The sequence below is a fragment of the Loxodonta africana genome, chromosome 15 (genome assembly GCF_030014295.1).
Source record: "Loxodonta africana isolate mLoxAfr1 chromosome 15, mLoxAfr1.hap2, whole genome shotgun sequence".
Lineage (NCBI taxonomy): Eukaryota > Metazoa > Chordata > Mammalia > Proboscidea > Elephantidae > Loxodonta > Loxodonta africana.
The window spans coordinates 54,772,709-54,797,422 of NC_087356.1; the positions used below are offsets into that span (position 1 = coordinate 54,772,709).

Sequence of the window (24,714 nt, forward strand, 5' to 3'; positions counted from 1 at the left end):
GCAAAGAATCATGATAAATCAAGACCAAGAAGCTGTAAAGGAACAGGAAGAATTCAAAAGAAGGTTATATTTTTGAGTATAAACTGAGTCAAAAAGAGTCCCAGCAGTTTAGCTAGAGGGGAGAACAGAGGTTGGGATTACACTGCAAAGATCCTTGTAGTTCTGGGTCCCTTCTGCAGGCAATGGCGAGCCACTTGAGGGTTTTGTGATGAGAAATCACCTACCTAGGCAGATTAGTGTGACGGCAGCAGGCCACTGCAGTATTACAGGTGGGTTATCTAGCTGAACTAGAGGGATGGCTTGCGAATGGACAAGAAGGAACCATGCTCCTGAGTCACTAAGTAGACAGCCCTGGGAACAGAGAAGTCAAAACGACTCCAATTACAAGCCTAGATGACTGGGACAGTGGCTGGATTAAAACAAAGATTTAAGTCCAGAGGAAGAACACAGGAATAAGGGAAATTATAGGAATGTGGTTTTTAATTTACTTGCCAAAGGATATCAAGGTAAAAAAAAAAAAAAGTTTAAAAGATAAATAAAGATGTAGGTCTGGAGATTCTGACTACATTAAAGACACATGTGAGAATAATCATTTTGGGGTCGCAGCCAAAGAACTAGGACCAGATAATACTTAAAAGTGGCAAAGTACTCTGTCAGAAAGAAAAAGACAGTAATTTCACAAAAATGCTAAATTTGACCTTCAAGATAGGTAAGACTTGAGAATGGATTAGTAATGATACTATTTAAGTGAACCTAGAAAAAGAAGCATGAGCAATAGTGATATCCCTTTTTAACAGGAATACAGGGATTTTAAAGAAATAACCATAAACATCATATGTCATTAAATAACAGCCCAAACGATGATGGACAATGAAATTGCTAATTACAAAGACTAAAACAATCAAAAATTTTTACAACACACACACAGAAGAACAAACTGTGTTGACAAGTATATAAAATCTGTAAGCAGACAATGAATGTAAAGGATCTCAGAAAACAGACCTGGTGATCTGCTTCCAAAAATTATTCAATTAGTAGCAGAGTTAGAATATCACTGTTGTCTAGGAGGCAGTTTGCACGGTGGTTAAGAAGACAGGCTTCAGAAACAAACAACTATGTTCTTATGAAGCTCTGTGCCTTGGATCAATTCAGATATTTAAATCCAAATCTGCCTAAGGGCTATGCCATTGAACTATTTCACAATCCCAATACAGTCTGCTAGCTTATCAACGGTACCACTATAATTCTGGCTAAAGACTGCTTTAGGAAATCAACTTGGTAGGAAGTTGAACTAAATGATGAATGAAGGATCATCTTCCCATGAACACAGGTAAGGGTACTGGTGCTGTGTATGTCAGACACCTGCCATTTTACAGGCAGGGGAAATCGAGGCCCAGGTACATGAGAGACATGCTTGTACAAGGTCACCAAGATGGGTCTAGGCCAGAAGCCAGGTCTCCTGACACCCAAACCAGAAAAATTTCCATTCAGGCAGCTCTCTTTGAACCAGGACAGGGAAAGGTCTAGCCAGCCACATTAAATATTTAACAATATCAAAGACCAACTCCTTCCAAAGTTGAATTCTGAATTCTTTAGCCTTAGGGAAGTGATTCAGTATAAATACCTTGAGAATTAATTAATTAATTACTTGGAGCACATTTTTTGTCTCTAAAGACTTGCAAATTTATGAAGAAGCAATTTGTGACCTTAAAAAAAAAAAAAAACTTGTGGCATAGGTATTTTTTAATCTTTTATATGTGCCAAAGAAGAATTTCAGCTAGATACAACACAGCTCCAGCTATGTTAGGTCAAAAATCTGAATTTACTGGAATTTTTAAATGAGACAAAATATTTCCAATGAAAACAGTATGCAAAAATTAAGATACGCTATAAATGTGAAATACATGCAGGACTTCAAACACTTAGTACATTAAAAAAGAATTTAAAAAATCATTAATTTTATTACATGTTGATGCTGAAATGACTTTTTGATATGTTGGGTTAAATAAAAGATAATGTTAAAATCTCACATTTTTACTTTTTAAAAAAGATGTTAACTAGAAAATTTTAATTACATGTGTGGCTTGCACTTATTTCTATTTATTAAAAGCTTTCTGTTAAATTTTCAGTTAATACTATGCTAGGGAAGAAAAGCCCTGAAACAGCTTTTTTTTTTTTTTCCATTCACCCATATATTCTATTTAAATGCACTTTCTTCCATTATGATAGCTAGTAAGAGTTTCTCATAACTGGAAGAATGTGGTATTCAGATGGCTCCCTGAGAAATCCACGAGGGGCCAAGGCCAAGAGTTAAACAGTTAAAGAGCCACAAAGCTGAAGAGGCCTGGCTAGTTCAAAGCAGGTAGGTGGGCTACAAGTAAAAGAATGAACAGGAATTAGGAAAATCGGCCTTGAGACATTTCATCTTAAAAAGGTTCAGTGTGGGTAAGTGCTAAGCGCCAAAGTTTTTGTTTTATCCAATTGCTGGGGGGCAGGGGGGGGGCAGGGGGGACAATCTCCTTCACCCCCCAACTCTTTAGGTCCACAAAATATTAAGGGAACACTGGTTGAGACTTCGAAAACACCCCTCCCAGGTTTCTGACAACCACAGAACAAAATCCAAAGGTCTTTCAAGGCAACAAAAACAACCAGAGCAGACACAATGCTTATGACAGACTGTTCCCATCACACAGAAATGGCCAATTCAGCTACTGTTGTTTCAAGTCAATAAATACTTTCAAGGGCCTTCAAGAGGCTGCTCCAGCAACCACGAGGTGAACAAATCACAAGTCCTCATCCTCGAGGAGGCTTGGCCTACTAGGGGGGAAAACATGCAAATGAGCATAATAAAAAGTGAAAGATTCTCCAGCTGCCACATGGGAGAGCCCCCACTTACTGTCTGACTAAATGACAGCTGAAAGTCAAGCCACGATTAAAAAAAAAAAAAACCAGTTGCCATCGAAGTGACTCCAACTCAAAGTGACCCCATTTGTGTCAGAGCAGAACTGCTCCATAGGGTTTTCAATGGCTGATTTTTTGGAAGTAATTCACCAGGCCTTTCTTCCAAGGCTCCTCTGGGTGCACTCAAACCAGCAACATTTCCATTAGTAGCCAAGCACTTAACCATGTGCACAACCCAGAGACTCCAAGTCACAATCAAGATTACATAACAGACCTTATTTTCTATAGGTATAGTTTTACAAACTGGGAATCTATTCCTGAAATGCACGTGTTGCCACAAAAATATCCAAACAAAAAAAGAACAGACACAAATGATGTTAAAACTTAAGGTTCTAGGTCATAAATGTTTTGGAGTGACTTCCTTCATGGGCTGGATTGGCTGGGACTTTTTAAATATTTAAATCTAGTGAGGTACAACTTCATGAGTATCCTTTGTTGGCCTAAGAAACTTATTATTTCCTTCAAAAGTATGTGTCTGAGATGTCAATATTATCCAAAGTGATCTACAGATTCAACGCAATCTCAACCAAAATCCAAACCTCCTTTACAGAAATAGAAGAAACTGTTACCGGAATAAGGTTCTTGCCTCTCACTGGTCAAGAATGGCCAGGTAAAGCACGCAGTTTTCCACACAAGCAAAGCTTTATTGAAGAGGCTTGCAAGTGGATACGAGGAGGGCCTAGAGCAGCGCTTACCCCGTCTCCCAAAAGATGGGCCTGAGTTTTTAAAGTTCTTGGGCGGGAAAAGACTCATGTTTATTCATAGGCACAGGTGGGGATATGTTAACTAAGGTGCACGCACAGCAGCTTTTCAAGATGGCTCCTATCCCGAAGGCCTCTGGGATTCGTAGCAGGACTTATTATGGGGTGTCACGCCTGCGCAGTCTCTCGCTCCCCAGGTTCGATTCCCTGGCTGGGGCTGTAGCCCCTCCCCACCTGTGGTGGAAGGTCACACAGTGGTCATGGATGGATGTTCTCTGCATGTCCCTGGGCCTGGTTTCCCCAGCTGCTTCTGAAAGGCAACTTTACAGAAGTTTGTGGGCTATTTTTAGATACCCTGCCCCACTGTTCTGGGGAATGGCTTTGTTTCTGCACCCTGGCCCATTTCTTATTACTTTGTTTGCACATTTGGGGGCCCCTCTGTTCTCTGTCTTACTAAGTCTCTAGGTTCCACACTCAACCCCCTATTACCTCCCTGACAGTATAGCCTATTTCTCTTTTACTTGCCTCTCCTCTAACCACACAGATCTCTTTGCTATTTCTCAAACAGGCACCCTCCGACCTCAGGGCTTTTGCTCCCTGTCTTAAAACCATCAACTTTATATGGAAAGTCAAGAGGCCCCAAAGAGCTAAAGCAATGTTGAGAGAGAAGAACAAAGTAGGAGGACTAACTATCTCTGATTTTAAAACATACTATGCAGCTGCAGTAATCAAAACAGCCTGATACTGGTATAACAATAGACACAGAGACCAATGGAATAGAATTGACAGTCCAGAAATAAACCCAAACATCTGTGGTCAACAGATTTTTGACAAGGGTGCTAAGTTCATCTGATGGGGAAAGAAGAATCTCTTCAATAAATGGTGCTGGGAAAACTGGGTTTCCCCATGTAGAAAAATGAAACAGGATCCATGCCTCGTATCACACACAACAACAAATTCAAAATGGATTAAGGACCTGAATATACAAACTAAAATCATAAATTCTTAGAATAAAAAGCAGCGGCAACACTGTCAGGCCTAGCTTTCAACAGTGGATTATCTAATTACAAAAGTACAAACAGGAAAAGACAAAACAAATAAATGGGGCCTCATAAAAACTAAAAACTGCTGCTCATCAAAAGACAGATTACCAAAAGAGTGAAAAGACAAGCTACCAACTGGGAGAATATCTTTGGAAATCATATATCTGACAAGAATCTAATAACCAATATATACATAAATTTCAACAACTTAACAAAAAGATAAATAAGCCAATCATTAAATGGGCAAAGGATATGAACAGACATTTCACCAAAGCAGACATTCAAATGGCCAATAAACACATGAAAAGATAACCAGCATCATCAGCCATCAGAAAGATGCAAATCAAAACCACCATGAGATACCTATTTCAATGCCACTAGGATCACTAGGGTAGAAAACAACAACAAAATAACAAACGCTGGTAGGATGTGGGGAATAAAAACTCCTTACCCACTGCTGATGGGAATGCAAAATGGTACAGCCATTGCGGAGGTTCCTCAAAAACTGAAAAAAGAACTACCACATGACCGAACAATTCTACTCCTAGGTATATACCCAAAAGACTTGTAAGCAGAGGCTCACAAGTTTGTACACCAATGTTCACTGCAGCACTACTCACAATAGCCCAAAGGTAGAAACAACCTAAACGCCCATCAACAGATGAATGGATAAACAAAATGTGGTATATACATACAACGGACTACTACTCAGCCATCAGGAAAAACAAAGTCTTTTTTTTTTTTCTTTTTGGTGTTTTAGATTAAGGTTTACAGAGCACATTAGTTCCTCATTAAACAATATACATACTATTTGTGGCACTGACTGCCAACCCCATGACCTTGTCAACATTCTCCTCTTCTTGACCTACTGCTCCCCATTATCAGCTTTCCTGTCCCCTCCAGCCTTCTCGTCCTTGCCTCTGGGCTGGTGCGCCCACTTAGTCTTATTTTGTTTTATGGACCTGTCTAATCTTTGGCTGAAGGGTGAACCTCAGGAGTTAAAAGGGTGTTCAAGGGCCATACTCGAGATTTCTCCAGTCTCTGTCAGACCAGTAAGTCTAGTCTTTTTTTGGGGAGTTAGAATTTTGTTCTACATTTTTCTCCAGCTCTGTCCAGGACCCTCTACTGTGATCCCTGTCAGAGCAGTCAGTGGTGGTAGCTGGGCACCATCTAGCTATGCTGGACTCAGTCTGGTGAAGGCTGTGGTAGTTGTCCTTTGAACTAATCTTTCCCTTGTGTCTTTGGTTTTCTTCATTCTCCTTTGCTCTAGATGGGGTGGGACAGTGGTGTATCTTAGATGGCCACTCACATGCTTTTAAAACCCCAGATGCTACTCACTAAAGTAGGATGCAGAACAATAAATGAAGTCTTGATACACGCTACACTACGGATGGAAGCTGGGAAGCTTATTTATACTGAGTTTAAATAAATCAATCACAAAAGGACAAATGTTGTATGACCTCACTTACATAAACAGACAAGAAAGGGCCAATGCACAGAGAACAAAATTTAGTAGTAGTTACCAGGGGTGGGAGGGAGGGAGGGGGAAAAGTGGCATTAACAGTGATGGAAGTAATGTGTTCATTAACAGTAAGTTTGCAAAGCCAGTTATTGTAACTGCCGGCATAAGTTGTATACCTGTAAAGAGTTCAATCGGCAAAAGTTGTGTGAGAGATACACTTACAATAATGACAAAAAAAAAAAAAAAAAGTAGCTGCTGAGGCTGCTTATGTACAATCAAACACTCCATGGGATTTGGTTCCTTGGTTTGGGTATTCAGGGTCATGGTTTCACTGGACATCCCAGCTAACTCGCCTAATAACGTGTTTGGTGTTTCTATTCTACCTCCTAGTTAGTTGCGTCATGCCTGGTGTCTAAAAGCTTGCAAGTGGTCATTCAAGGCACAACAATTGTGCTCTATTCTACTGGAGCAACAGAAGGGCAGTCAGGAATAGGAGGATGTGTGGCTAACTGCCTCCATGAACAACTGCCTCCTTTGCCATGAAACGAGGAGAACTAGATGGCGTCCGGCTACCATTACTGAACATTTTGATCAGATTCCATAGAAGAATCCTAATCAAAAGGGGAAAAATGCAGAAAAGAATCTCAAATTCTCATGGACTCCAGACTTCTGGAGTCATGAAGACTGGCTGAACCCCTGCAACTACTGCCTTTAGATAATCTTTAAACTTTAAATCAAAAATACACCGTGAAGTCTTCTTAAAACCGAATAATAATTTAACTTAACCAGCAAAAAATGTCTGCCCTGAATATTATGTATGCTCTTTTAAGATCTATATGTGATCAAATTGACAACGCCAACTGGAAAGATTAAACAGTAACCTTAGGGGACAGTGAGTTTATGTTAATAAGGCACCAACAACTCAGAAAAGGAGGGTGAGAATGGTTGCACAACTCAAAGAAGGTAATCAATGTCACTAAATGGTACATGTAGAAACTGTTTAATTGGTGTATGTTTTACAGTGTATATTCTCAACAACAAATGAAAATTATATTTTAAAAAGAAGGTATGAGTCTGGATTTTCACTGTTAATTCACTGGACAAGCCTGCCTCAATCATGTCGGGGGGGGGGACGTCAGGCATTTTTCCGGAAACAGCTTCCGTGATTTCTTACTCCTAATTTCAGCTAACTTCTCTGGAAAACTCTGCTGTTTCTATACCAGTGCTTGCAACTTTCCACTGAATGCTGCTTTTATTAAACATCTAATCACTTTTTCCTGGAGAAATCAAACCATCCCTTCCTTGTGCTAAAATCTCCTTCCTCTGATGATTTAGACATTGCCCAGACCACATTAAACCAATTACTCTGTACAATAAATCATATTAATTTGAATTCAGAAGCCCCATAAAAGTAAATCAGAAGATGGCAATCATCGCCGAACACCAAACTATTACAGTAAACCCTGAGAAAGCTAGAACCTGTGTAAGGCAGAAACCTGTCAGAGAAGAAAAACTCAAATACTTCCCATTAACAGAGGGCAACAAAAAAGCGGTAAACCGCACCCCATCAAAGGTGGAAAACTTTCGAGACTCAGAAAAACAAGGTGGTCCCATAGCATTCTGGCTCTCACAGGCTTCACTATTTTGGATGAAAAAAATGACAAAACGACCTTGCTAAATTGATTTTATGTATCCCAAATGGTCTTTGTTTTAATACAACATTACGAACCACAACCTAATTTATTTACTTATATTTATATATCCACCACCCGCTGGTCAGTTTGTCATGCTGTGCTGGCTTGTCTGTTGCTATGATACTGGAAGCTATGCCAACAGTATTTCAAATACCTGCAGGGGTCACCCTTGGTAGACGGGAAGAAAGGCCTGGTGATCGAATTCTGAAAATCAATCAATGGAAACCCTATGGATCACAAAAGAATACTGTCCGATACAGTGCTGGAAGATGAGCCCCTTAGGGTGGAAGGCACTATACAATGGACTCAAACGCACCACCAACCATGGAGATGGTGCAGGACCAGTCAATGCTCTGGTACGTTGGACACAGGGCCATCACGAGTCGCAGCCAACTCCTCAGCAACTAACAACAACAAGGTGTGTATGGGGGTGTAGTTCTTGAACTTTTTTTAAAAGTCACTTAATGAAAACTGAATATGATTTGAGAAGACCAACAACCTACCAAAAAAAAAAAAAAGACCAGACTATAACTGGTCTGACAGAGACTAGAGAAACGTAAGAGTACACACGACCCCTGAACACCCTTTTAACTCAGTAATGTAGTCACACCTGGGGTTCGTCCTTCAGCCAAAGATCAGACAGGCCCATAAAGCAAACAATAACCCACGTAGTTCAAGCAGGTATCTGAGACTAAATGGGCACACCAGCCCAGGGGAGAGGACAAGAAGGCAGGAGGGGACATGAGAGCTGAACAAATGGAAATGGGGAACCCAACGGTCAAGAAGGGGAGTGCTGACATGTCATGGGATTGGCAACCAACGTTACAAAAAATGTGTGTTGTTTAATGAGAAACTAATTTGCTCTGTAAACTTTCACCTAAAGCACACACATACACAAACACACACAAAAGATTTAATATGTAACAAGTACAGGCTTTGGTATGTCCTTAGCAGTAGCTAGATCAGCCTCTAAATGATATGCCAGCCCAAATACTGCAAGAATTCATTTTTGCCAACATACATATTGCCCCTACCAAAAAAAAAAAAGGAAAAAGTGGTTTCTCCAGTATTCAAACACTGAGGCAATTTTCAGCAGATACAAGAGCTTGTGTAACACACTCACTGTGTATCTACGAAAGTTGTTCCTTGTTTTCCGTTCTCCTCCCAAAACTTTTGTTTTTCTTCTAAAACTATTGTCCTACAAGTCAGGTGACTGCTCTAGAACTAGCTCACCTTGAACTTTGCATAGACTGGCAGGCCAAGTAGCTACTTAGGTATAATACTACATGCTAACTTCGTACCCAAGGCAAATTTGGTCAGTTCATACTGACTTTTAGTAGCAATGACTCAGGGCTTCTCCTTCACCTCCATCATCTCTTGGGAACAACAATTAAGTAGTTCAATGGAAGTTCAATCAGTTCTATTAGAAATGATATTAGGTATCATTTCTAATATATAATAGCACAATGGAAACAGGCTGAATTACTTGATAAAAGAGAACCAAGTGTTTGTATTAGCTTAAAGTAACTCCCTCGGCCCTGTGAAAATGCTGGTTTAAAAATTTTCCAAAAGTATGTAAGGCTAACAGTTCCGTAGGTAACTGAGTCTCACTAATGTTTCGCGTGATAATATTTTACCTGGCCAATAAGGAACTCTACCTGCACTGGTATAAAATGATGCAATGCAGTGAAATCTGTGAGAACTGGAACTCAACAGGGCTGCCTTGTTTTTCCAGGTCTTGCAAGTTTTCCGCCTTTGACAGGGTGCAGTCTTACCACTTTTCCATTGCTAGTTTTAGTGGAAAATATTTAAGGTTCCCTTCTCTAACAGGTTTCTGCCTTATACAGGTTCTTGGTTTCGCAGGTTTTACTATATCTGTATAAAAAATAGAATACTCTTTATCTTTCTGCCCACTTCTTTGTCTACATAAGACTCTCTATGCTTTCTTCTAAACATTTTCTCCCATAAAATCCAAAAACGTGCCAAATAATGATGTGGTAACACATCTGAATGAAATTTATCTTCACGAACTCTGAAGTAAAAACAATGCTAAAAGCAGTACGCCTATAACATTGCCTTCCAAATCACAATAATAATCTTCCTGAAGCAACCACCACTACCTCAAACTCGACTCGGAGTTTATGTTCTGTGTTATTTTCTACAGCTTTTCAGGGACCACTACAGGGATGGGATCTGTTTGTCCAATAGGGGCTAGTGCTAGATGATCCACAATATGCCTTATACCTGTATCGTTCTGCGATAAATTCAGTTTCCTCACTCACTATATACAGACATTAAACCACACGTAATGGTTCTGTTCAGCTAGGAGATTATCAGGCTTGAATCTCTGCTTTCCATTTTAATCTTTTAAGAGCAATACTTAAAATATTTTAATCTGTCCTGATTAATATCCCTATTACTTAAAAACAACACTAACCAACAGTCTCATGACATATCAATTCATAAGATTAATCTTTCAAAATGATAGCCCAGCAGGATTTTTCATTACTGGAGATCCTAAGGAAGCTAATAAAGGCCCAAATAATCATTTTCCTTAAGAGCTGCTACAAGAGGGGGGGAAACTGTTAAAAGGAAAACTACTAATGATGTCTTAAGCAGAAATTCTCTTCAAACGAGGGTACAGGGTCTAACCAGCCAAGTAAAGAAATTTCTGTTGTGAAGTGTCATGGGTTTAAAAAAAAAATTTTTTTTTGGTTTTATTGTAGCTCTTTCCCTGACATTACTGAGTAGCACAAAGGTGAAGGCGTGGGTGAAATCAAGACTCAGCTCACCGGCAACTCACCACCATGGCCAAGGCAGGCACTGACGCCGGAGGTATAAGAGACGTTAATACTGCTTTACAAGAGAGGCTCAAGACCACCCTCGTGCAAGAAGGCCTGGCTCCTAGCAGTCACGACGCTGCCAAGGTCTCAAGCAAGCACCAAGGCCCTCTTTGCGTACCTGCATCCAACTGTGCTGGGTCTGTGTGTCAAGCTGGTGGAGGCCCTTTGTGCTGAATACCACACCAACCTGATCAAGGTTGATGACAAGAAACTAGGCGAGTGGGTCGTCTCTGTAAAACTGACACAGAGAAAACCCCCATAAAGTCGTTGGTTGCAGTTGTGTGGCAGTTAAAAACTATGGCAAAGAATCTCAGGCCAAGGATGTTATCACACAATATTTCAAATCCAAAAATTAACAAATAAAAAACTTGGCTCTCCCTAGGTCAACTGGCATAACAAAATTTATTAAGAAAATGCTCTGCATCCCATTTTGGTGAGTGGCAACCAGGGTCTTAAAAGTTTAAGTAGCTATCTAAGATGCATTAATTGGTCCCAGTCTACCTGGAGCAAAGGAGAATAAAGAACACCTAAGAAAACATGAGCCCAAGAGACAAAAGGGGCCACATAAACCAGAGACTCCATTAGCCTGAGACCAGAACTAGATAGTGCCCCGCTACCACCAAAGACCACCCTGACAGGGAACACAACAGAGAGTCCCTGACGGAGCAGAAGAAAGATGTGGGGCAGAACTCAAATTCATGTAAAAAGACCAGACTTGGAAACTAGAGGAACCCCAGAAGACACGGCCCCCAGACTCTGTCAACCCAGAACTAAAACCATTCCTGAAGCCAACTCTTCAGACATAGACTGGACTATAAAACATAGAACAATACTCATGAGGAGTTCAAATAAATACATGAGACTAAACGGGCAGCTCCTGTCTGGAGGTGAGGGAGCGCGCTGCATGGACACGGGAAGCCCAGTGAGGAAAGGGGGAGTGTGCTGTCACACTGCAGGGATTGCAGCTAGGGTCACATAACAATGTGTGTAAAATTTTGTTTGAGAAACTAACTTGAGCTGTAAACTTTCACCTAAGTCACAAATAGAAAAAAACAAAAAACTTGGCTCTCAAAAAAACAACAGACAAGTAACACAAGCATATGGGGGTGTAACATAAAAATGGTGGCCCATATTCAGCCTGCCTCGGGAGATGGGGCTATCCTGCCAGCTCAAGAGGGCTTGCTGCTACTTGACCCCTGCTACCAGATCTTCCAACTTCTTCAAAAGCTGGAAAAGAATTTTTACACAAAAACCCATGTTATTTGGGTGATAGCTAATTTAAATTTAAAACATTTTATATAAAGCAAACTAAGTCAGGGCCAAACAAAGCACACATAACAGGCCACATTCTGTCTGCAGGCTACATGCTTCCTACTTTAGGTTATGTAGTAGGCATCACAGCTAGGAGGTTATCACCATTTATATCTAAAGAAAAAGTCTGTAGAGAATGGCAGTTAATCTAAAAGAACAGAACTCACCAGAAAACCTAACACCCAAAAGTCATGTTTAAAGTTAATCGTATTTTGTCAACCACAGGAAATTGGTTACAATAATTTACTTTAAAGATCTATGACACTTGAGTTGTACAGTATGAGGAAACTTTTATGTCTTTCTTGCGGCTGACATAGTATAAAATATCTGGAAGAAAACCCTTTAAATAAGTAAGAAAACAGACTAGCTAGATTAAAACTATCTAAAAAAGAAAAAACCCTGGACTAGTGCTGTCTATCATAAAAGACTTCTCTCATCTATCATCTTAGGAGCTAGATAGTGCCTTCAGCTATGGGGTTGTTTGTCACAGTACTCTACATACAGCAATTTAATAAATGTAGGTTAATAACGATGACTCTGAAGAGTTTCAAATGAACCAATTACCACAGAAAGTCTCCATTTTTTGAACAAGCAATACCCAGAGGTTCTATTAAATGCCAATTTCAGATACAGCTAGGAGAATTTTTTTTAAACCACTAAGCGCTGTGTACATTTGAGAAAAACTAGAAACAAATGTTCAGTTATAAAGGAATCAATTAAATAAATGATAGAAGAGGCAGTCCCCTACTTGAAAACATGTGCAAGTTACAAACACATTCCATGCATGTTATTTTGGATTCTGATACTAGAGAGCTGATAAAATATACAAATATCAATTACTCCCAGCGTTTTAGCAGGGAAAAAACCCTTGAAAACATTATTTTCAGCATTTTATATACATTCCTTAACTTTTCCTATACAATTTGAGTCCACCTAGTGTTCCCCCAAAGTTTCAAAAATCTCTATATAGCAAGCACCAACCATAGGCCTATAAGATAAGCATTTCTGTTTACCCGTTTTCCTCCCTCTCATCCTTATAAAATAAGGTCAAACTGCAATCAAATATTCAAATACTTGTTCCAATACTGCTGCCAAAGTCAACCACTGCCAGGCAGGCAGTGTCCTTAGGCCATGTTTGCGCTTCAGCTACGAACCCAAATCCAAATTCAGGGTAATAAAAGCAATTTAGGAAGGTGACTACTGTACCATGTACAACTGCAGGGAGTTCAAATGCCCCAAACCATCTGAACGGTCAACTTTAAAAAATGTAAAATATTTAATGGCCTGGAAAGTTATTCAATATATTAAATGAGGGAAAAATAGATTATAAACATAAAAGAGAGGTTCTTTCTGATTCCTAAGAATCACCTATTCCAATTTTTGCCCAAGTTTTGGATTCTCCAGAAACCCTGGTGGCCCAGTGGTTAAGAGCTATGCACTCAGCAAAAGATCGGCAGTTCAAATCCACCAAGAGCTCCTGGGAAACTCTATGTGGCAGTTCTGCTCTGTCCTACAGGGTCGCTATGAGTCAGAATCAACCTGATGTTAACTGATTTGTGACATCGGTCAAACTTCTTCACCTGCATGCTTCAGTGCCTACATCTCTAAAACAGGGATAAAGCCACAGTTAGCAGGAAAAACAAACAGAAAAAGTCCACAGAGGCCCCTAACTGGCATTATCAGACAGAGACTTTATGCTTGTCATGTTCAAGGACACAACTGACTTTATGCTTGTCATGTTCAAGAACACAACAGATTGAGAATTTCAGCTGTGATCTAGAAACAAGAAGAACCAATTTTACAGAGCTGAAAACTACGATAACTGAAATTAAGAACTCAAGAAAGAAGTTTAACAGAAAAAATATCTATCAAACGAAGCATGTAGAGACAAAGAGAGTAGAAAACACAGACGTGTATATTTGGAGTTTCAAAAGAAAGGAAGTAAACTAGGCAGACACAATATATTTAAAGAGACAATGGCTAAAAACTGATGAAAAACATCAAATCACAGATTCGAGAAGCTCTGCAAGCAGAAATGTTTTAAAAATCCACACCTAGGTACATGTCTTAGTTATCCAAGAATACCACAAGTGGGTGGCTTTAACAAACAAATTTTTTCTCAGTTTAGGATGCTAGAAGTCCAAATTCAGGGTTCTCAAAAACCATGGGATCAAACGGACAAGAGCAACTCAAAAGATTAGGCAGGAATCTTGGGGGACAGTGAATTTATGGTAAGCAGGGAGGAACAACTCAGAAAGGGGGGTGAGAAAGGTTACACAACTCGAAGACTGTCACTAAATGGTACATGTAGAAACTGTTGCATTAGTGTATGTTTTGCTGTGTATATTCTTAACAACAAAATAAATAAAATTATGTATTTGAAAAATGCTCAAAAATACTCAAGGGCTTTCAATGTTGGGTAGGGAGGGCAGCAAGAGTGTCTTCTTGTATGCTTGGCACCTTCATGAGTCATGAGCCATCTTTATTTCAGTGCAAATACCTCAGCGTTCTTACCTCCTTATATCGCCACAATATGCTCAAACAATAAACCCTCTGCACTGATAATCAAATACTGGTTACACTCTAAGAGCCTGAGCAAGTTTCTTCAGAGATCCAAAGAGATGAAAAGAGTCTTCCAGCATGAAAACATGCATGGGAATGCTTCTGACTCAGATAAGGATTAGTTCTGGAAAGGTTAATGAGACAGGGAGAAGATCAAATGAGGCCTTTATCCTTCCTCCAATGTTTTGTTATTTGTACCGCTGTGTTTCTTTTTACAAAGGCTAAACCAAATATATGAAATGTTAAGACTGAACAAAACTAGGTGCTGGATCTACGAGTATTTGTTATATATTCACTATATTATGTTGGAAAAATTCACAATTAAAGGGGTAATATAAAAAAATCTCACTTCAGCCTAGACAAGTGTTTCAAAGATTAAGTATGAAATACTTGAAAACAGTTACATCCTTAACCAACACTGCCAACCAAATCTGTTTTCTTCTTCTCTAAATACCTCCCCCCGCCCCCCAGAGTTCATCTTTCATCCCAGATTTTTCATTCTTCGCCACCCTGGTCACCCTGTTCTGGACAGCACTATTTTTCAATATGAGGTGCTGAGATCCTCAAACACACTCTGTGAGAGGTTCCGCTTACGGCTCAATCTCACCAGCTAATTTTAACTAACCTACAGATAATTCAGGTAAAGATAAAGGACTTCTTCCTCCTTTCAGCCAGTCCTTTGTAGCAGAAACTGTTGTTGGCTACCCAACCTCCAGAGCCTCCTTTCCCAACTGAACCCAACTAGATCCAAGTATGCATCCTCCTCCTCTCCAGAAAGCAGGTCCTGGTAAGTTTAAGCCTCATCACCATTTCCCTGCCCATGTCTGGTTTGGCCACAGGCATCTGATACAAATCTGTCCAACAAGATTTGAGGGGTTTTGTGCTGGTAGGTTTTGAGAAGGGTTTCTTCCTTCTTAAAGGGAGATATACAGAGTCTCTTGTTCCCCTGGATACTTTTGGACAGACCATGTCCTCTGCAGCTGCAGCAGCCATTCTGCAGCCATTAGAGAAGTTAGCTTGAGGACAGCAGAGTAGAAAGGTTGTGGTGAGCTGTTTAATTTACCAACCATATAGGTGCTATGAGTCGGAATCGACTCGACGGCACTGGGTTTAGTTTTTGGTTTTTTATAGGTGCGGCATAGCGGTTAAGAGCTATGGCTGCTAACCAAAAGGTCGGTAGTTCGAATCTACCAGGCACTCCTTGGGGCAGTTTTACTCTTGTCCTATAGGGTCGTTATGAGTTGGGATCGACTCAACAGCAATGGGTTTGGTTTTTGTCTTTTTGGATTTATAGGTGCCCCAACTCCAAATACTGACTAGCTTTTTTTCTAAACGACAATCTTATCTGTGTCATATTGGTTACAGTGTGAACCTTCTCCTAATGTTTTATCTTTCAGCTAGGCAAGTGACTGCAAATCTAGTGCAGGCAGCCTTTTATCTCACAAATAATTCCATATCTGATTTGACAAGACCCTCACAGGGGTTCATATTTATTATGTTTGTTATTGTTGTTCGGTTCCGACCCAGCGACTCTATGCACAACAGAATGAAAACACTGCCCTGTCCTGTGCCATCCTTATAATTGTTATGCTTGAGCCCACTGTTGCAGCCACTGTGTCAATCCACCTCGTTGAGGGTCCTCCTCTTTTCCACGGACCCTGTAATCTACCAAGCATGACATCCTTCTCCAGGGGCTGATCCCTCCTGACAACATCTCCAAAGTATGTAAGACGCAGCACTCTTGCCATCCTTGCTTCTTTAAGGAGCATTCTGGTTGTACTTCTTCCAAGACGGACCTGTTCGTTCTTTTGGCAGTCCAGGGTATATTCAATATTCTTCACCAACACCACAATTCAAAGGCATCAATTCTTCCTTGATCTTCCTTATTCATTGTCCAGCTTCCACGTGCATATGATATGAATGAAATACCATGGCTTAGGTCAGGAGCACTTTAGTCTTCAAGGTGACACCTTTGCTTTTCAACACTTTAAAGAGGTCCTTTGCAGCAGATCTGCCCAATTCAACGAGTCTTTTGATTTCTTGACTGCTGCTTCCATGGCTGTTGATTGTGGATCCAAATAAAATGAAATCCTTGACAACCTCGGTCTTTTCTCTGTTTATCAGGACATTGCTTATTGGTCCAGTTGGGAGGATTTTTGCTTTCTTTATGTTGAGGGGTAATCCATACTGAAGGCTGTGGTCTTTGATCTTCATCAGTAAGTGCTTCGTCTTTACTTTCAGCAAGCAAGATTGTGTCATCTGCAGAATGCAGGTTGTTAATGAGTCTTCCTCCAATCCTGATGCCCCTTTCTTCTTCATATAGTCCAGCTTCTCGGATTATCTGCTCAGCATACAGACTGAATAGGTATGGTGAAAGGATACAACCCTGGCGCACACCTTCCCTGACTTTAAATCACTCAGTACCCCCTTGTTCTGTCCTAACAGCCACCTCTCGATCTATGTACAGGTTCCTCCTGAGCACAATTCAGTGTTCTGGAATTCCCATTCTTTTCAATGTTATCCATGATTTGTTATGATCCACACAGTCTAATGCCTTTCATAGTCAATAAAACACAGGTAAACATCCTTCTGGTATTCTCTGCTTTCAGCCAGCATCCATCTGACATCAGCAATGATATCCCTGGTTCCACATCCTCATCTTAATCCAGCCTGAATTTCTGGCAGTTCCCTGTCAATATACTGCAGCAGCCACTTTTGAACGATCTTCAGCAAAATTTTGCTTCCATGTGATATTATGATATTGTTCAATAGTTTCCGCATTCAGCTGGATCACCTTTCCTGAGAATAGGCATAAATACGGATCTCTTCCAGTCAGTTGGCCAGAAAGCTGTCTTCCACATTTCTTGGCATAGACGAGTGAGCACTTTCAGCGCTGCAACTGTTTTTTGAAACATCTCACTTGATATTCCGCCAATTCCTGAAGCCTTGTTTTTCGCCAATGCCTTCAGTGCAGCTTGGACTTCTTCCTTCAGTACCATCTATTCCTGATCATATGTTACCTCTTGAAATGGTTGAACATCGACTAATTCTTTCTGGTATAACGACTCTGTGTATTTCTTCCATCTTCTTTTGATGCTTCCTGCATCGTTTAATATGTGCCCATAGAATCCTTCACTACTGCAACTCCAGGCTTGAATTTTTCCTTCAGTTCTTTCAGCTTGAGAAATGCTGAGCGTGTTCTTCCCTTTTGGTTTTCTGTTTCCAGCTCTTTGCACATGTCATTATAACACTTTGCCTTCTCGAGTTGCCCTTTGAAATCTTCAGTTCTTTTACTTCATTTATTATATAAGCTGGGTATATTTTTTTCCTTAAAAATTTTGGCCAGAATTCAAAAATGAAACAAGCTTATTATTTTAAAAATAATTTGCATGTTACATAAAAAAACACTAAAAGGTTTTTAAAAAACCAATGAAAGATGTAAAAAGGCAAAGTTCCCTGTAATTCCATCCTTCAAACACAACCACTGTTAACAGTTTGGTGTACACTGGTTCATGAGAAATTTTAACTATGAAATTAGTTCTTTTCCAAGAAAATATTTACATTAGATTTTTGGTCGTGGGAAAGACAGGTGGACGCAAGTGAAAAAGAAATCTCTAACCAAAAGGGAAACATGAAACACCCTAATACAGAGGAAAGAAAGAAGGCTAGACTTAGCACAGGATAGATGGACTCACACCCTGGCTCTGCTGTGTGATCTTAAGCCCTGGGCCTCTACTGGCTCACTTTTTTAGGTGAGGATAAGAATACCTATTTCACCAGACTGTTTCTGGGACTTAAATGATAATGTACCCAGATGTGTGTGTGTCTGTCTGTGTCTGTCGTGGGGCGGGGGCGGGGGAGGTGTTTGCAGGAGTTTTGTCCTCTACTGGCATATCAGAATCACCTGGGAGCATCTGGAAACAAAGCATCCCAGGTGCACTCATTGAGGTCTCTGGGGGTGAGGTCTAGAAATCACAGCAAGCAGACTGAGTGGAGTGAAAAGGACACACACCTGTTTTTAGTACTGCTCTATCCAGCTCTAGCACGGAAACCCGTAACAGTGGTTCAATGAACACTGGTAGGATGGCTGAGTATCAAATGACAAGTTAGCTAGTGTTCCAACCTTCCTATTTTAAAACGATGGATCACAGTTATGTTTTACACGACTTCATTAAAAAATAAAAAGACTTCATGACGCTTATGTGAGAAAAATTCCCTTAGCAAAAGTAGGTATCAGTTATACTTGGTATAGAGCACTGCAACCCAGAAGAGTGATAAAAATCCATCTATATCTGAATGCACCTGCATGGTTCACTCTCCATCTCAGGTCATAAATCAAGGTACACAACACTAAATTTAATTCAGCCTCAAGGTAATCTAGTTTATCTCACTAAAAAACAACTCATGAAAAATGAATTATAGGCAATTTAGAATTCTAGCTGAAATGCCCTCCTCCATAGAAACTACAATTACTGTACAAAGATTTACCCTTTCTTACTTGTAACACAGAACACTTGACAGTATTTTCTTTCAGTAGTTTGTATCAGGATAACTCAAAACAACTGTCAGGTACCAGCTTCAATGTGCAATATGGGCTATTCTCATAAAATTTATGTACATGATATATCTGGAAGGATGAAAATACAGACATCAAAATGTTTACAGTGAGATTTTCCCGGATAACGTGATTTCAGGTGATTTTTCATTTCTTACCGTTTGTAATTTTAACTTTTTACAATGAATAAGTACTACCTATATAATTTTTCTTGTTACATTAAAAAGAAAATGTAAAAGCCTAAGAATTTGGTAAAGGTGAATAAGATACCTGAATAAAAAATCTTGAAATATTTTTAAGTTTTGATTTTTCAAAATCAAAACACTATCAGGTAAGTTAAAAATCTGATTTTTGTATGTGGAAAATTAACTAACCCTTCCAAGAATTCAAAAGCTCGTTGGCTTTAAAAATGACCATGTTTACAAACACTGTAAAGGGCACTATTAGGTCAACTGATAAACTGGATTACAGACAGTAGATTTGATCAAAGCATTACATTAATGTTAAACTTCCTTAAGTTGATAACTGTACTGTGGCTTTGCAAGAGAATGTCCTAGAATTGTAGGAACCACGCACTGAAGTTTTCAGGGGGAAAAGAGCATGACGTAAGCAAGTTACTCTCAAAGAGCTCAGCAAAAAATACAACAATAATAATAGAATGAATGATAAAGCAAAAGCTGAAAGGGGGAATGTTAACAACTGGTGAATCTAGGGAAAATTCTGGTTTGTAAAATTCTCGGAATTTTTTGTAAGTCTGAAATTATTTCTAATTAAAGTTTCTTTTTTTTTATTGAAACTAAAAAATAACATTTAGCATTGTTCTAACAAAAACATTTAAGATCACGCTGGACCAACTTCAAGCAAGGCTTCACCAGGGGGAAAATTAGCAGCACTCAAAAACTGTACTAATAAAATACTCATGCAGGACTAACTTAAAGACTTTAAATCAGCACTCTCTATTCACCAAAACAGGAATATAACTTGACCCACATACATAGTATTAAATTTTCCAGTAGCCACATATAAAAGGTAGAAATATTTTTAATATATTTAACCCAATTTGTCCAAAATATTAACATTTCAATATAGTCAGTATAAATTTATTGAGATATTTTACCGTTTTTCACACTAAGTCTTAAAGGTTGGGTTTATATTTCACACTCAAAGTATATCTGAGCTTGGACACTAAATGTTCACAGAAAATATTTGATCTGCATTTACATTTTATAAAATCTACAATTAGATTGACATGACCAAGTTGTTCCAAACAGGTAAAAGTTTCCCAGTCACTGAGTCATGTATGTTTTCAAATTTAAACTTCAATAATTTAAAATTAAGTAAAATGAAAAATTCAGTTCCTCAGTCACACTAGCCATATTTCCAGCCACCATACTGAACAGCCCTCTGTAAAAAGAGGACCTGATTGATAAAATTTAGCTTATCACATTTATCAAAAGATTTTTTAACACAGCTGTGACAAAATAATGACTGCTGCTTCTATCAGATGCATTACCAAGGTATCTCCCGAAGTCATCGGACGTTTCCTACACCACCGTTCAGAGACACCAACACCAAAGCCTTCTCAATCATGTGCCTCAGTTGTCATACCTAAATCTGGGATTAATTTTGGTTATCAAACGGCCCATTCACTTCCAAATGTGACAGAACAAAGCCTGAGTTCTGGCTCTCCAAAGCCCAAGTATCCGTGGCTTACAGGCTTTCAGCGCAAATACCAAATGCTGTCTTGAGACTTCCCAACAGAAAATCCAAGAACTTGTCTTGGATTTACAGAAGGAAGTGACTTAGGGTACAGAAAGGTTCGTTTTCCTTTTTAAACAGGTGTAAGAGATTAATTCAGTCAACACCAAGCAACACTAAAGATTCTCCAATCAATTATTCTGTGCCAAGCAACCTGACCAGGGATTTGGCTAGAATCCCTTTGGCTAATCTCATTGAGGAACTTTCCAGAGACATCCTGATTTGATTTACACCATTCTCATTTAAGGTAAGGCTTAGGCACTCCTTTGCCAGAGAGCAGAAAAACAAAATCAAGTTTTTTATATATACATATATATATGTACGAATAAAATTCCAACAGTTTGACAAAAGGAAAAGCAGCTTGTTTTAAAACCATTAGGAACATAATTTATTAAGTGTGGGCAAAAACATGGCTTCAAAGAACAGGAGGTATCAGAGAAGAATACTTGATTTTTGGGGTCTTATTTTTTATTTCCTATGTTTCCTAATAAAAAAATTTTTTTTTTTTTATTTCCTATGTAGACAGGCCCTTCCACCGAAGGATGTTGTGGCTAACAATCAGAACTAATTCTCACATTATTTTTTCTTTCTCTGCAAGCATACAAATACATATTTACATTCTGTTTAAATGGGAAAGGGTGATAATTCTTTTAAAAATGATGAATATTTCATTGTGAATTTTTTTTTTTTTAGTTACTCACACCACTTGGGACATGAGATGAAAAGTGTGAACAATGGTTTTCAAAACCTTGCCCAAACAGCTAAATCCCTCCTTCCTTATCAAATCTTTTTTTTTTTTTAAACCTCTCATCTTACGGATTTAGCTTGTTTTCATCCTACTCATACCGGGGATCACCGATATATGTCTAACCACTATGTGGAGAGTGTAACCTAAAATCGTGCGTTTCTATTTGAAAGTTAACCCCCCCCTTTTTTTTTTCCTGAAGTCATAAAGCTTTAAGCAGGATAAATACAAACGTTTTATGCCATTCCATCACAGAGGGTGGTTTTTCCCTATAATATCCCAGGAGATATTGAAATATTCTGTAGAAGTGGACACGTTCTTTTATTTTATCCGAAAGTTGTCAGTCAACATCTACGTAATCAAGTCCAGTCTCACGTCTCTCTGAAATGTGCCAAGTACCCACAAATCAATTCTAATTTTTAAACTACTGACAAGGGTTAAGAAATAAACTACACCAGAAACACATTCCAGTCCGACAGATCAAGCACTATTTCTAAGAGGCAAGTAAAAATAAAGTTCCCGGTCTCCCTCGGCAACGGGAAGGTTTATGTAAACCGGCACACTCCAGACCTCACTGCACAACCAGCCCAACGCCAACCCCAAAGCAACCTTCCCTGTTCCCGTGGCCCCAATTACCGGGAATCGCCAAAGAAGTTCTAGCCACTTCACCCAGTCTCACAGCACAAAGGTGTTTACAAAGCTGGCTCTGATGCAGAATACTTAAATTTTGAGACACACGCCATTGCATGACTTACAAAAAAGTGTTTTTACGACGTATTAACGGGTACCTCCCTTGCTTGCGAAAACCCACTATATAAGGGACAAGCACAAATATCGCAGGGTTTTTTTTTTTTCCTCCCTTGTTTATAAGACTTTGGCAAACTGCTACATTTAACAATGCCCCTCAAAGGGCTGATTCCAGCATTGCTGATTTTTATTTCAAAGGGAGGCAAAACCAACAACTCCTGGGGCAGCGCAGGAGACGCACACCCGCTGCTTCACACAACCTTTCTCCTAGTCTAGCCAAAGCCTACTGACTCGCTCCCCAGGATCAAGGTTACTTTGGGAAGGGCGAAAACCAGGAAGCATGCGTCCTATAAGCAAAATCCGCCTTGCCAATAAAGGCTCTGCTTCCAGGTGGGTATCTCCCTCGAGAAAGGCGCTCGCACATTCCGGAGTGCGAGCGCGCTTCTCGGTGCCCTAAGGGGGCTGCCAAGCAGGGCCGGCGACTCGCGGTCCCTACTGGGAGGACCGCCCCACCAAGGTCTGGATAGAGACCCCTCGGCGGCGGCAGCAGCGCCCGCAGCCCGCGGAGCCGCAGGAGCACGCAGCGGGAGGCTGACATTGTCCCGAGGGAGGGCGCGGTTGGAGCCTTCGCTTCGCAGGGATCCCCGAGGACCCGCAGCGCCGAGCGGGGGCAGGGAAGCCCGCCCGCGCCGCCCCCGCACCGCCGGCTCCCCGCAACCCCGATGCCTTTGATGTGGCCTCTGCAGCGAAGGAGCCGACCGGCCGGACGGCCTCCAGGCTGAGCACTGCGCCAAGCGGTGGGCGGCGGGAGCGGAGGCGGGGAGGGCCCGACCGCCGCAGAGCCGGACCCCCGCCGCACCGCGCCCCCGCCGCGCACAGCCGCCCGCCCCAGGCCGCCTCCCCCGGGCGGCTGGGGGAGACGGCGCCCGGCGAGCGGCCCCTACCTCGATGTAGCCGGCTAGCGCCACGGCGGGCGCCGTAAGCCCGAGCAGCAGCAGGACCAGGAGCCTGCCCATGGCCGCAGTGGCCGCGGTCCGGGTCACCGCCATCCCCTCGCCGGTGGCGCTCGCGCTCGCCTCCCAAACACACACAGCAGACCGCCTGCGCGTCTCCCACCGCGACCCAGAAGCATCTGAAACCCCTTCGCCGCCGCCCCGGGGGTTTTACACCAACCGGAACTGACTTCACAAAACCACAGCCCTCCTCCCGCGGCGCCCAATACTGTCCCGCAGACCCGCCCGAGGCACCGCCTCCTGCTCCGCCCAGCGCTAATCAGGGAGCCGAGGAGCCGGCCGCTCCCGCCCACCCCCGCGCGGGCCAGCGTCACGGCTCCGCGAATGGCGCGCGTCCCGCCCCGCCCCGCCCCGCCCCGCCCCCAGCTGCGGACGGCTCCGCCCATGTTGCGACCCTGCGGCCGCCAGGCTGAGCCGGTGCGTGGCGGGCTGGGCCGTGCCCCCGGGCGCTCTCAGCGGCCGCAGCGCGGCCTCGGAGAGGGTAGCTGGGCCCGGCGCCGCCCACGCTGTCTGCCCGTGCGTACGGCTGTAGTCTGTCCGCCTACGGCCGCCTGATACACACAGATCCCGGTCCACGGGCCCTGCGGGGTGTTTTCCAGATTGCCTTGGCTACCGCCCTCTTTTGAGTTCTGGAAGTGTTTTCATTAAAAACAGGATGAATTATTGTGAGTCCGGGACTGTTTACAGAAGACCTGCCCCGAGGCAGCGGAAGGGCTAATGAGGCTGCCTTCCTCCGCTCCCGGGCTCCTGCGCCGGGCACGTCCTCTCCGTGCGCGCTGCCCGCTTCCCTCGTTTCCACACTTGGTGTCTCTGGTCCTTAGGCCTCATTCTTTCCTTCCCAGCGTTCGCCGAAGCCCGGGATCGCTGCCCCCAATGGAGACCAAGTGGGGCGAGGACCAGTTGACCTTGAGGCCTTATTCCCCTTTCTCCTGTGTTTTAGGAAAAGATCCTTTTCTTTTTTTTTTTTTTCAGTTTAAGATCACTAGCAAGAGGCCTGCGTCTCCCTGCTTTCTCGGTCCACTTGTATTCCCACTTCAACTGCAGAGCGTTCGGCTCCCCCATTCCACCCCTGGGGCGGCACCGCCATGGCGAGAGCTCGCCAGCTTTGTTTCCTTTCAGTAGGCTTAATGTGATTTACGTATCCACTATGCAGAGTCCTGGATTAGTCCCTTTAGGCTGAAGGAAGCAAGGAGAGCACAGGATCTCTACCCACGGGAAACTGGCACTAAAATGGAGAGACAATGTCCGTAGAGTAAGCAGAGTGGTGCAAAGAGAAGGAGCCTGCATTTTCCAACCTTTTTCCGCACCACGCCCCTACA

General features: G+C 41.6%; 1 protein-coding gene and 1 pseudogene across 2 annotated transcripts in view; one reads left to right on the forward strand and one right to left on the reverse strand.

Moving 5' to 3' along the window:
* The window catches only part of APLP2 (amyloid beta precursor like protein 2), an 86,743-nt gene extending 63,240 nt beyond the window's left edge, over positions 1 to 23,503 (reverse strand). The window contains exon 1 of one of the 2 annotated variants that reach the window (XM_010597125.3): positions 23,327 to 23,503. In XM_010597125.3, coding sequence (XP_010595427.1) covers positions 23,327 to 23,431 — 105 coding nt within the window. In that variant the 5' untranslated portion in view covers positions 23,432 to 23,503. The remainder of the gene's footprint in view (positions 1 to 23,326) is intronic. The other variant, XM_010597124.3, reaches the window with a different exon arrangement.
* LOC111752658 (small ribosomal subunit protein eS12-like) lies at positions 10,442 to 11,233 on the forward strand (annotated as a pseudogene).
* Positions 23,504 to 24,714: the final 1,211 nt, after the last annotated feature.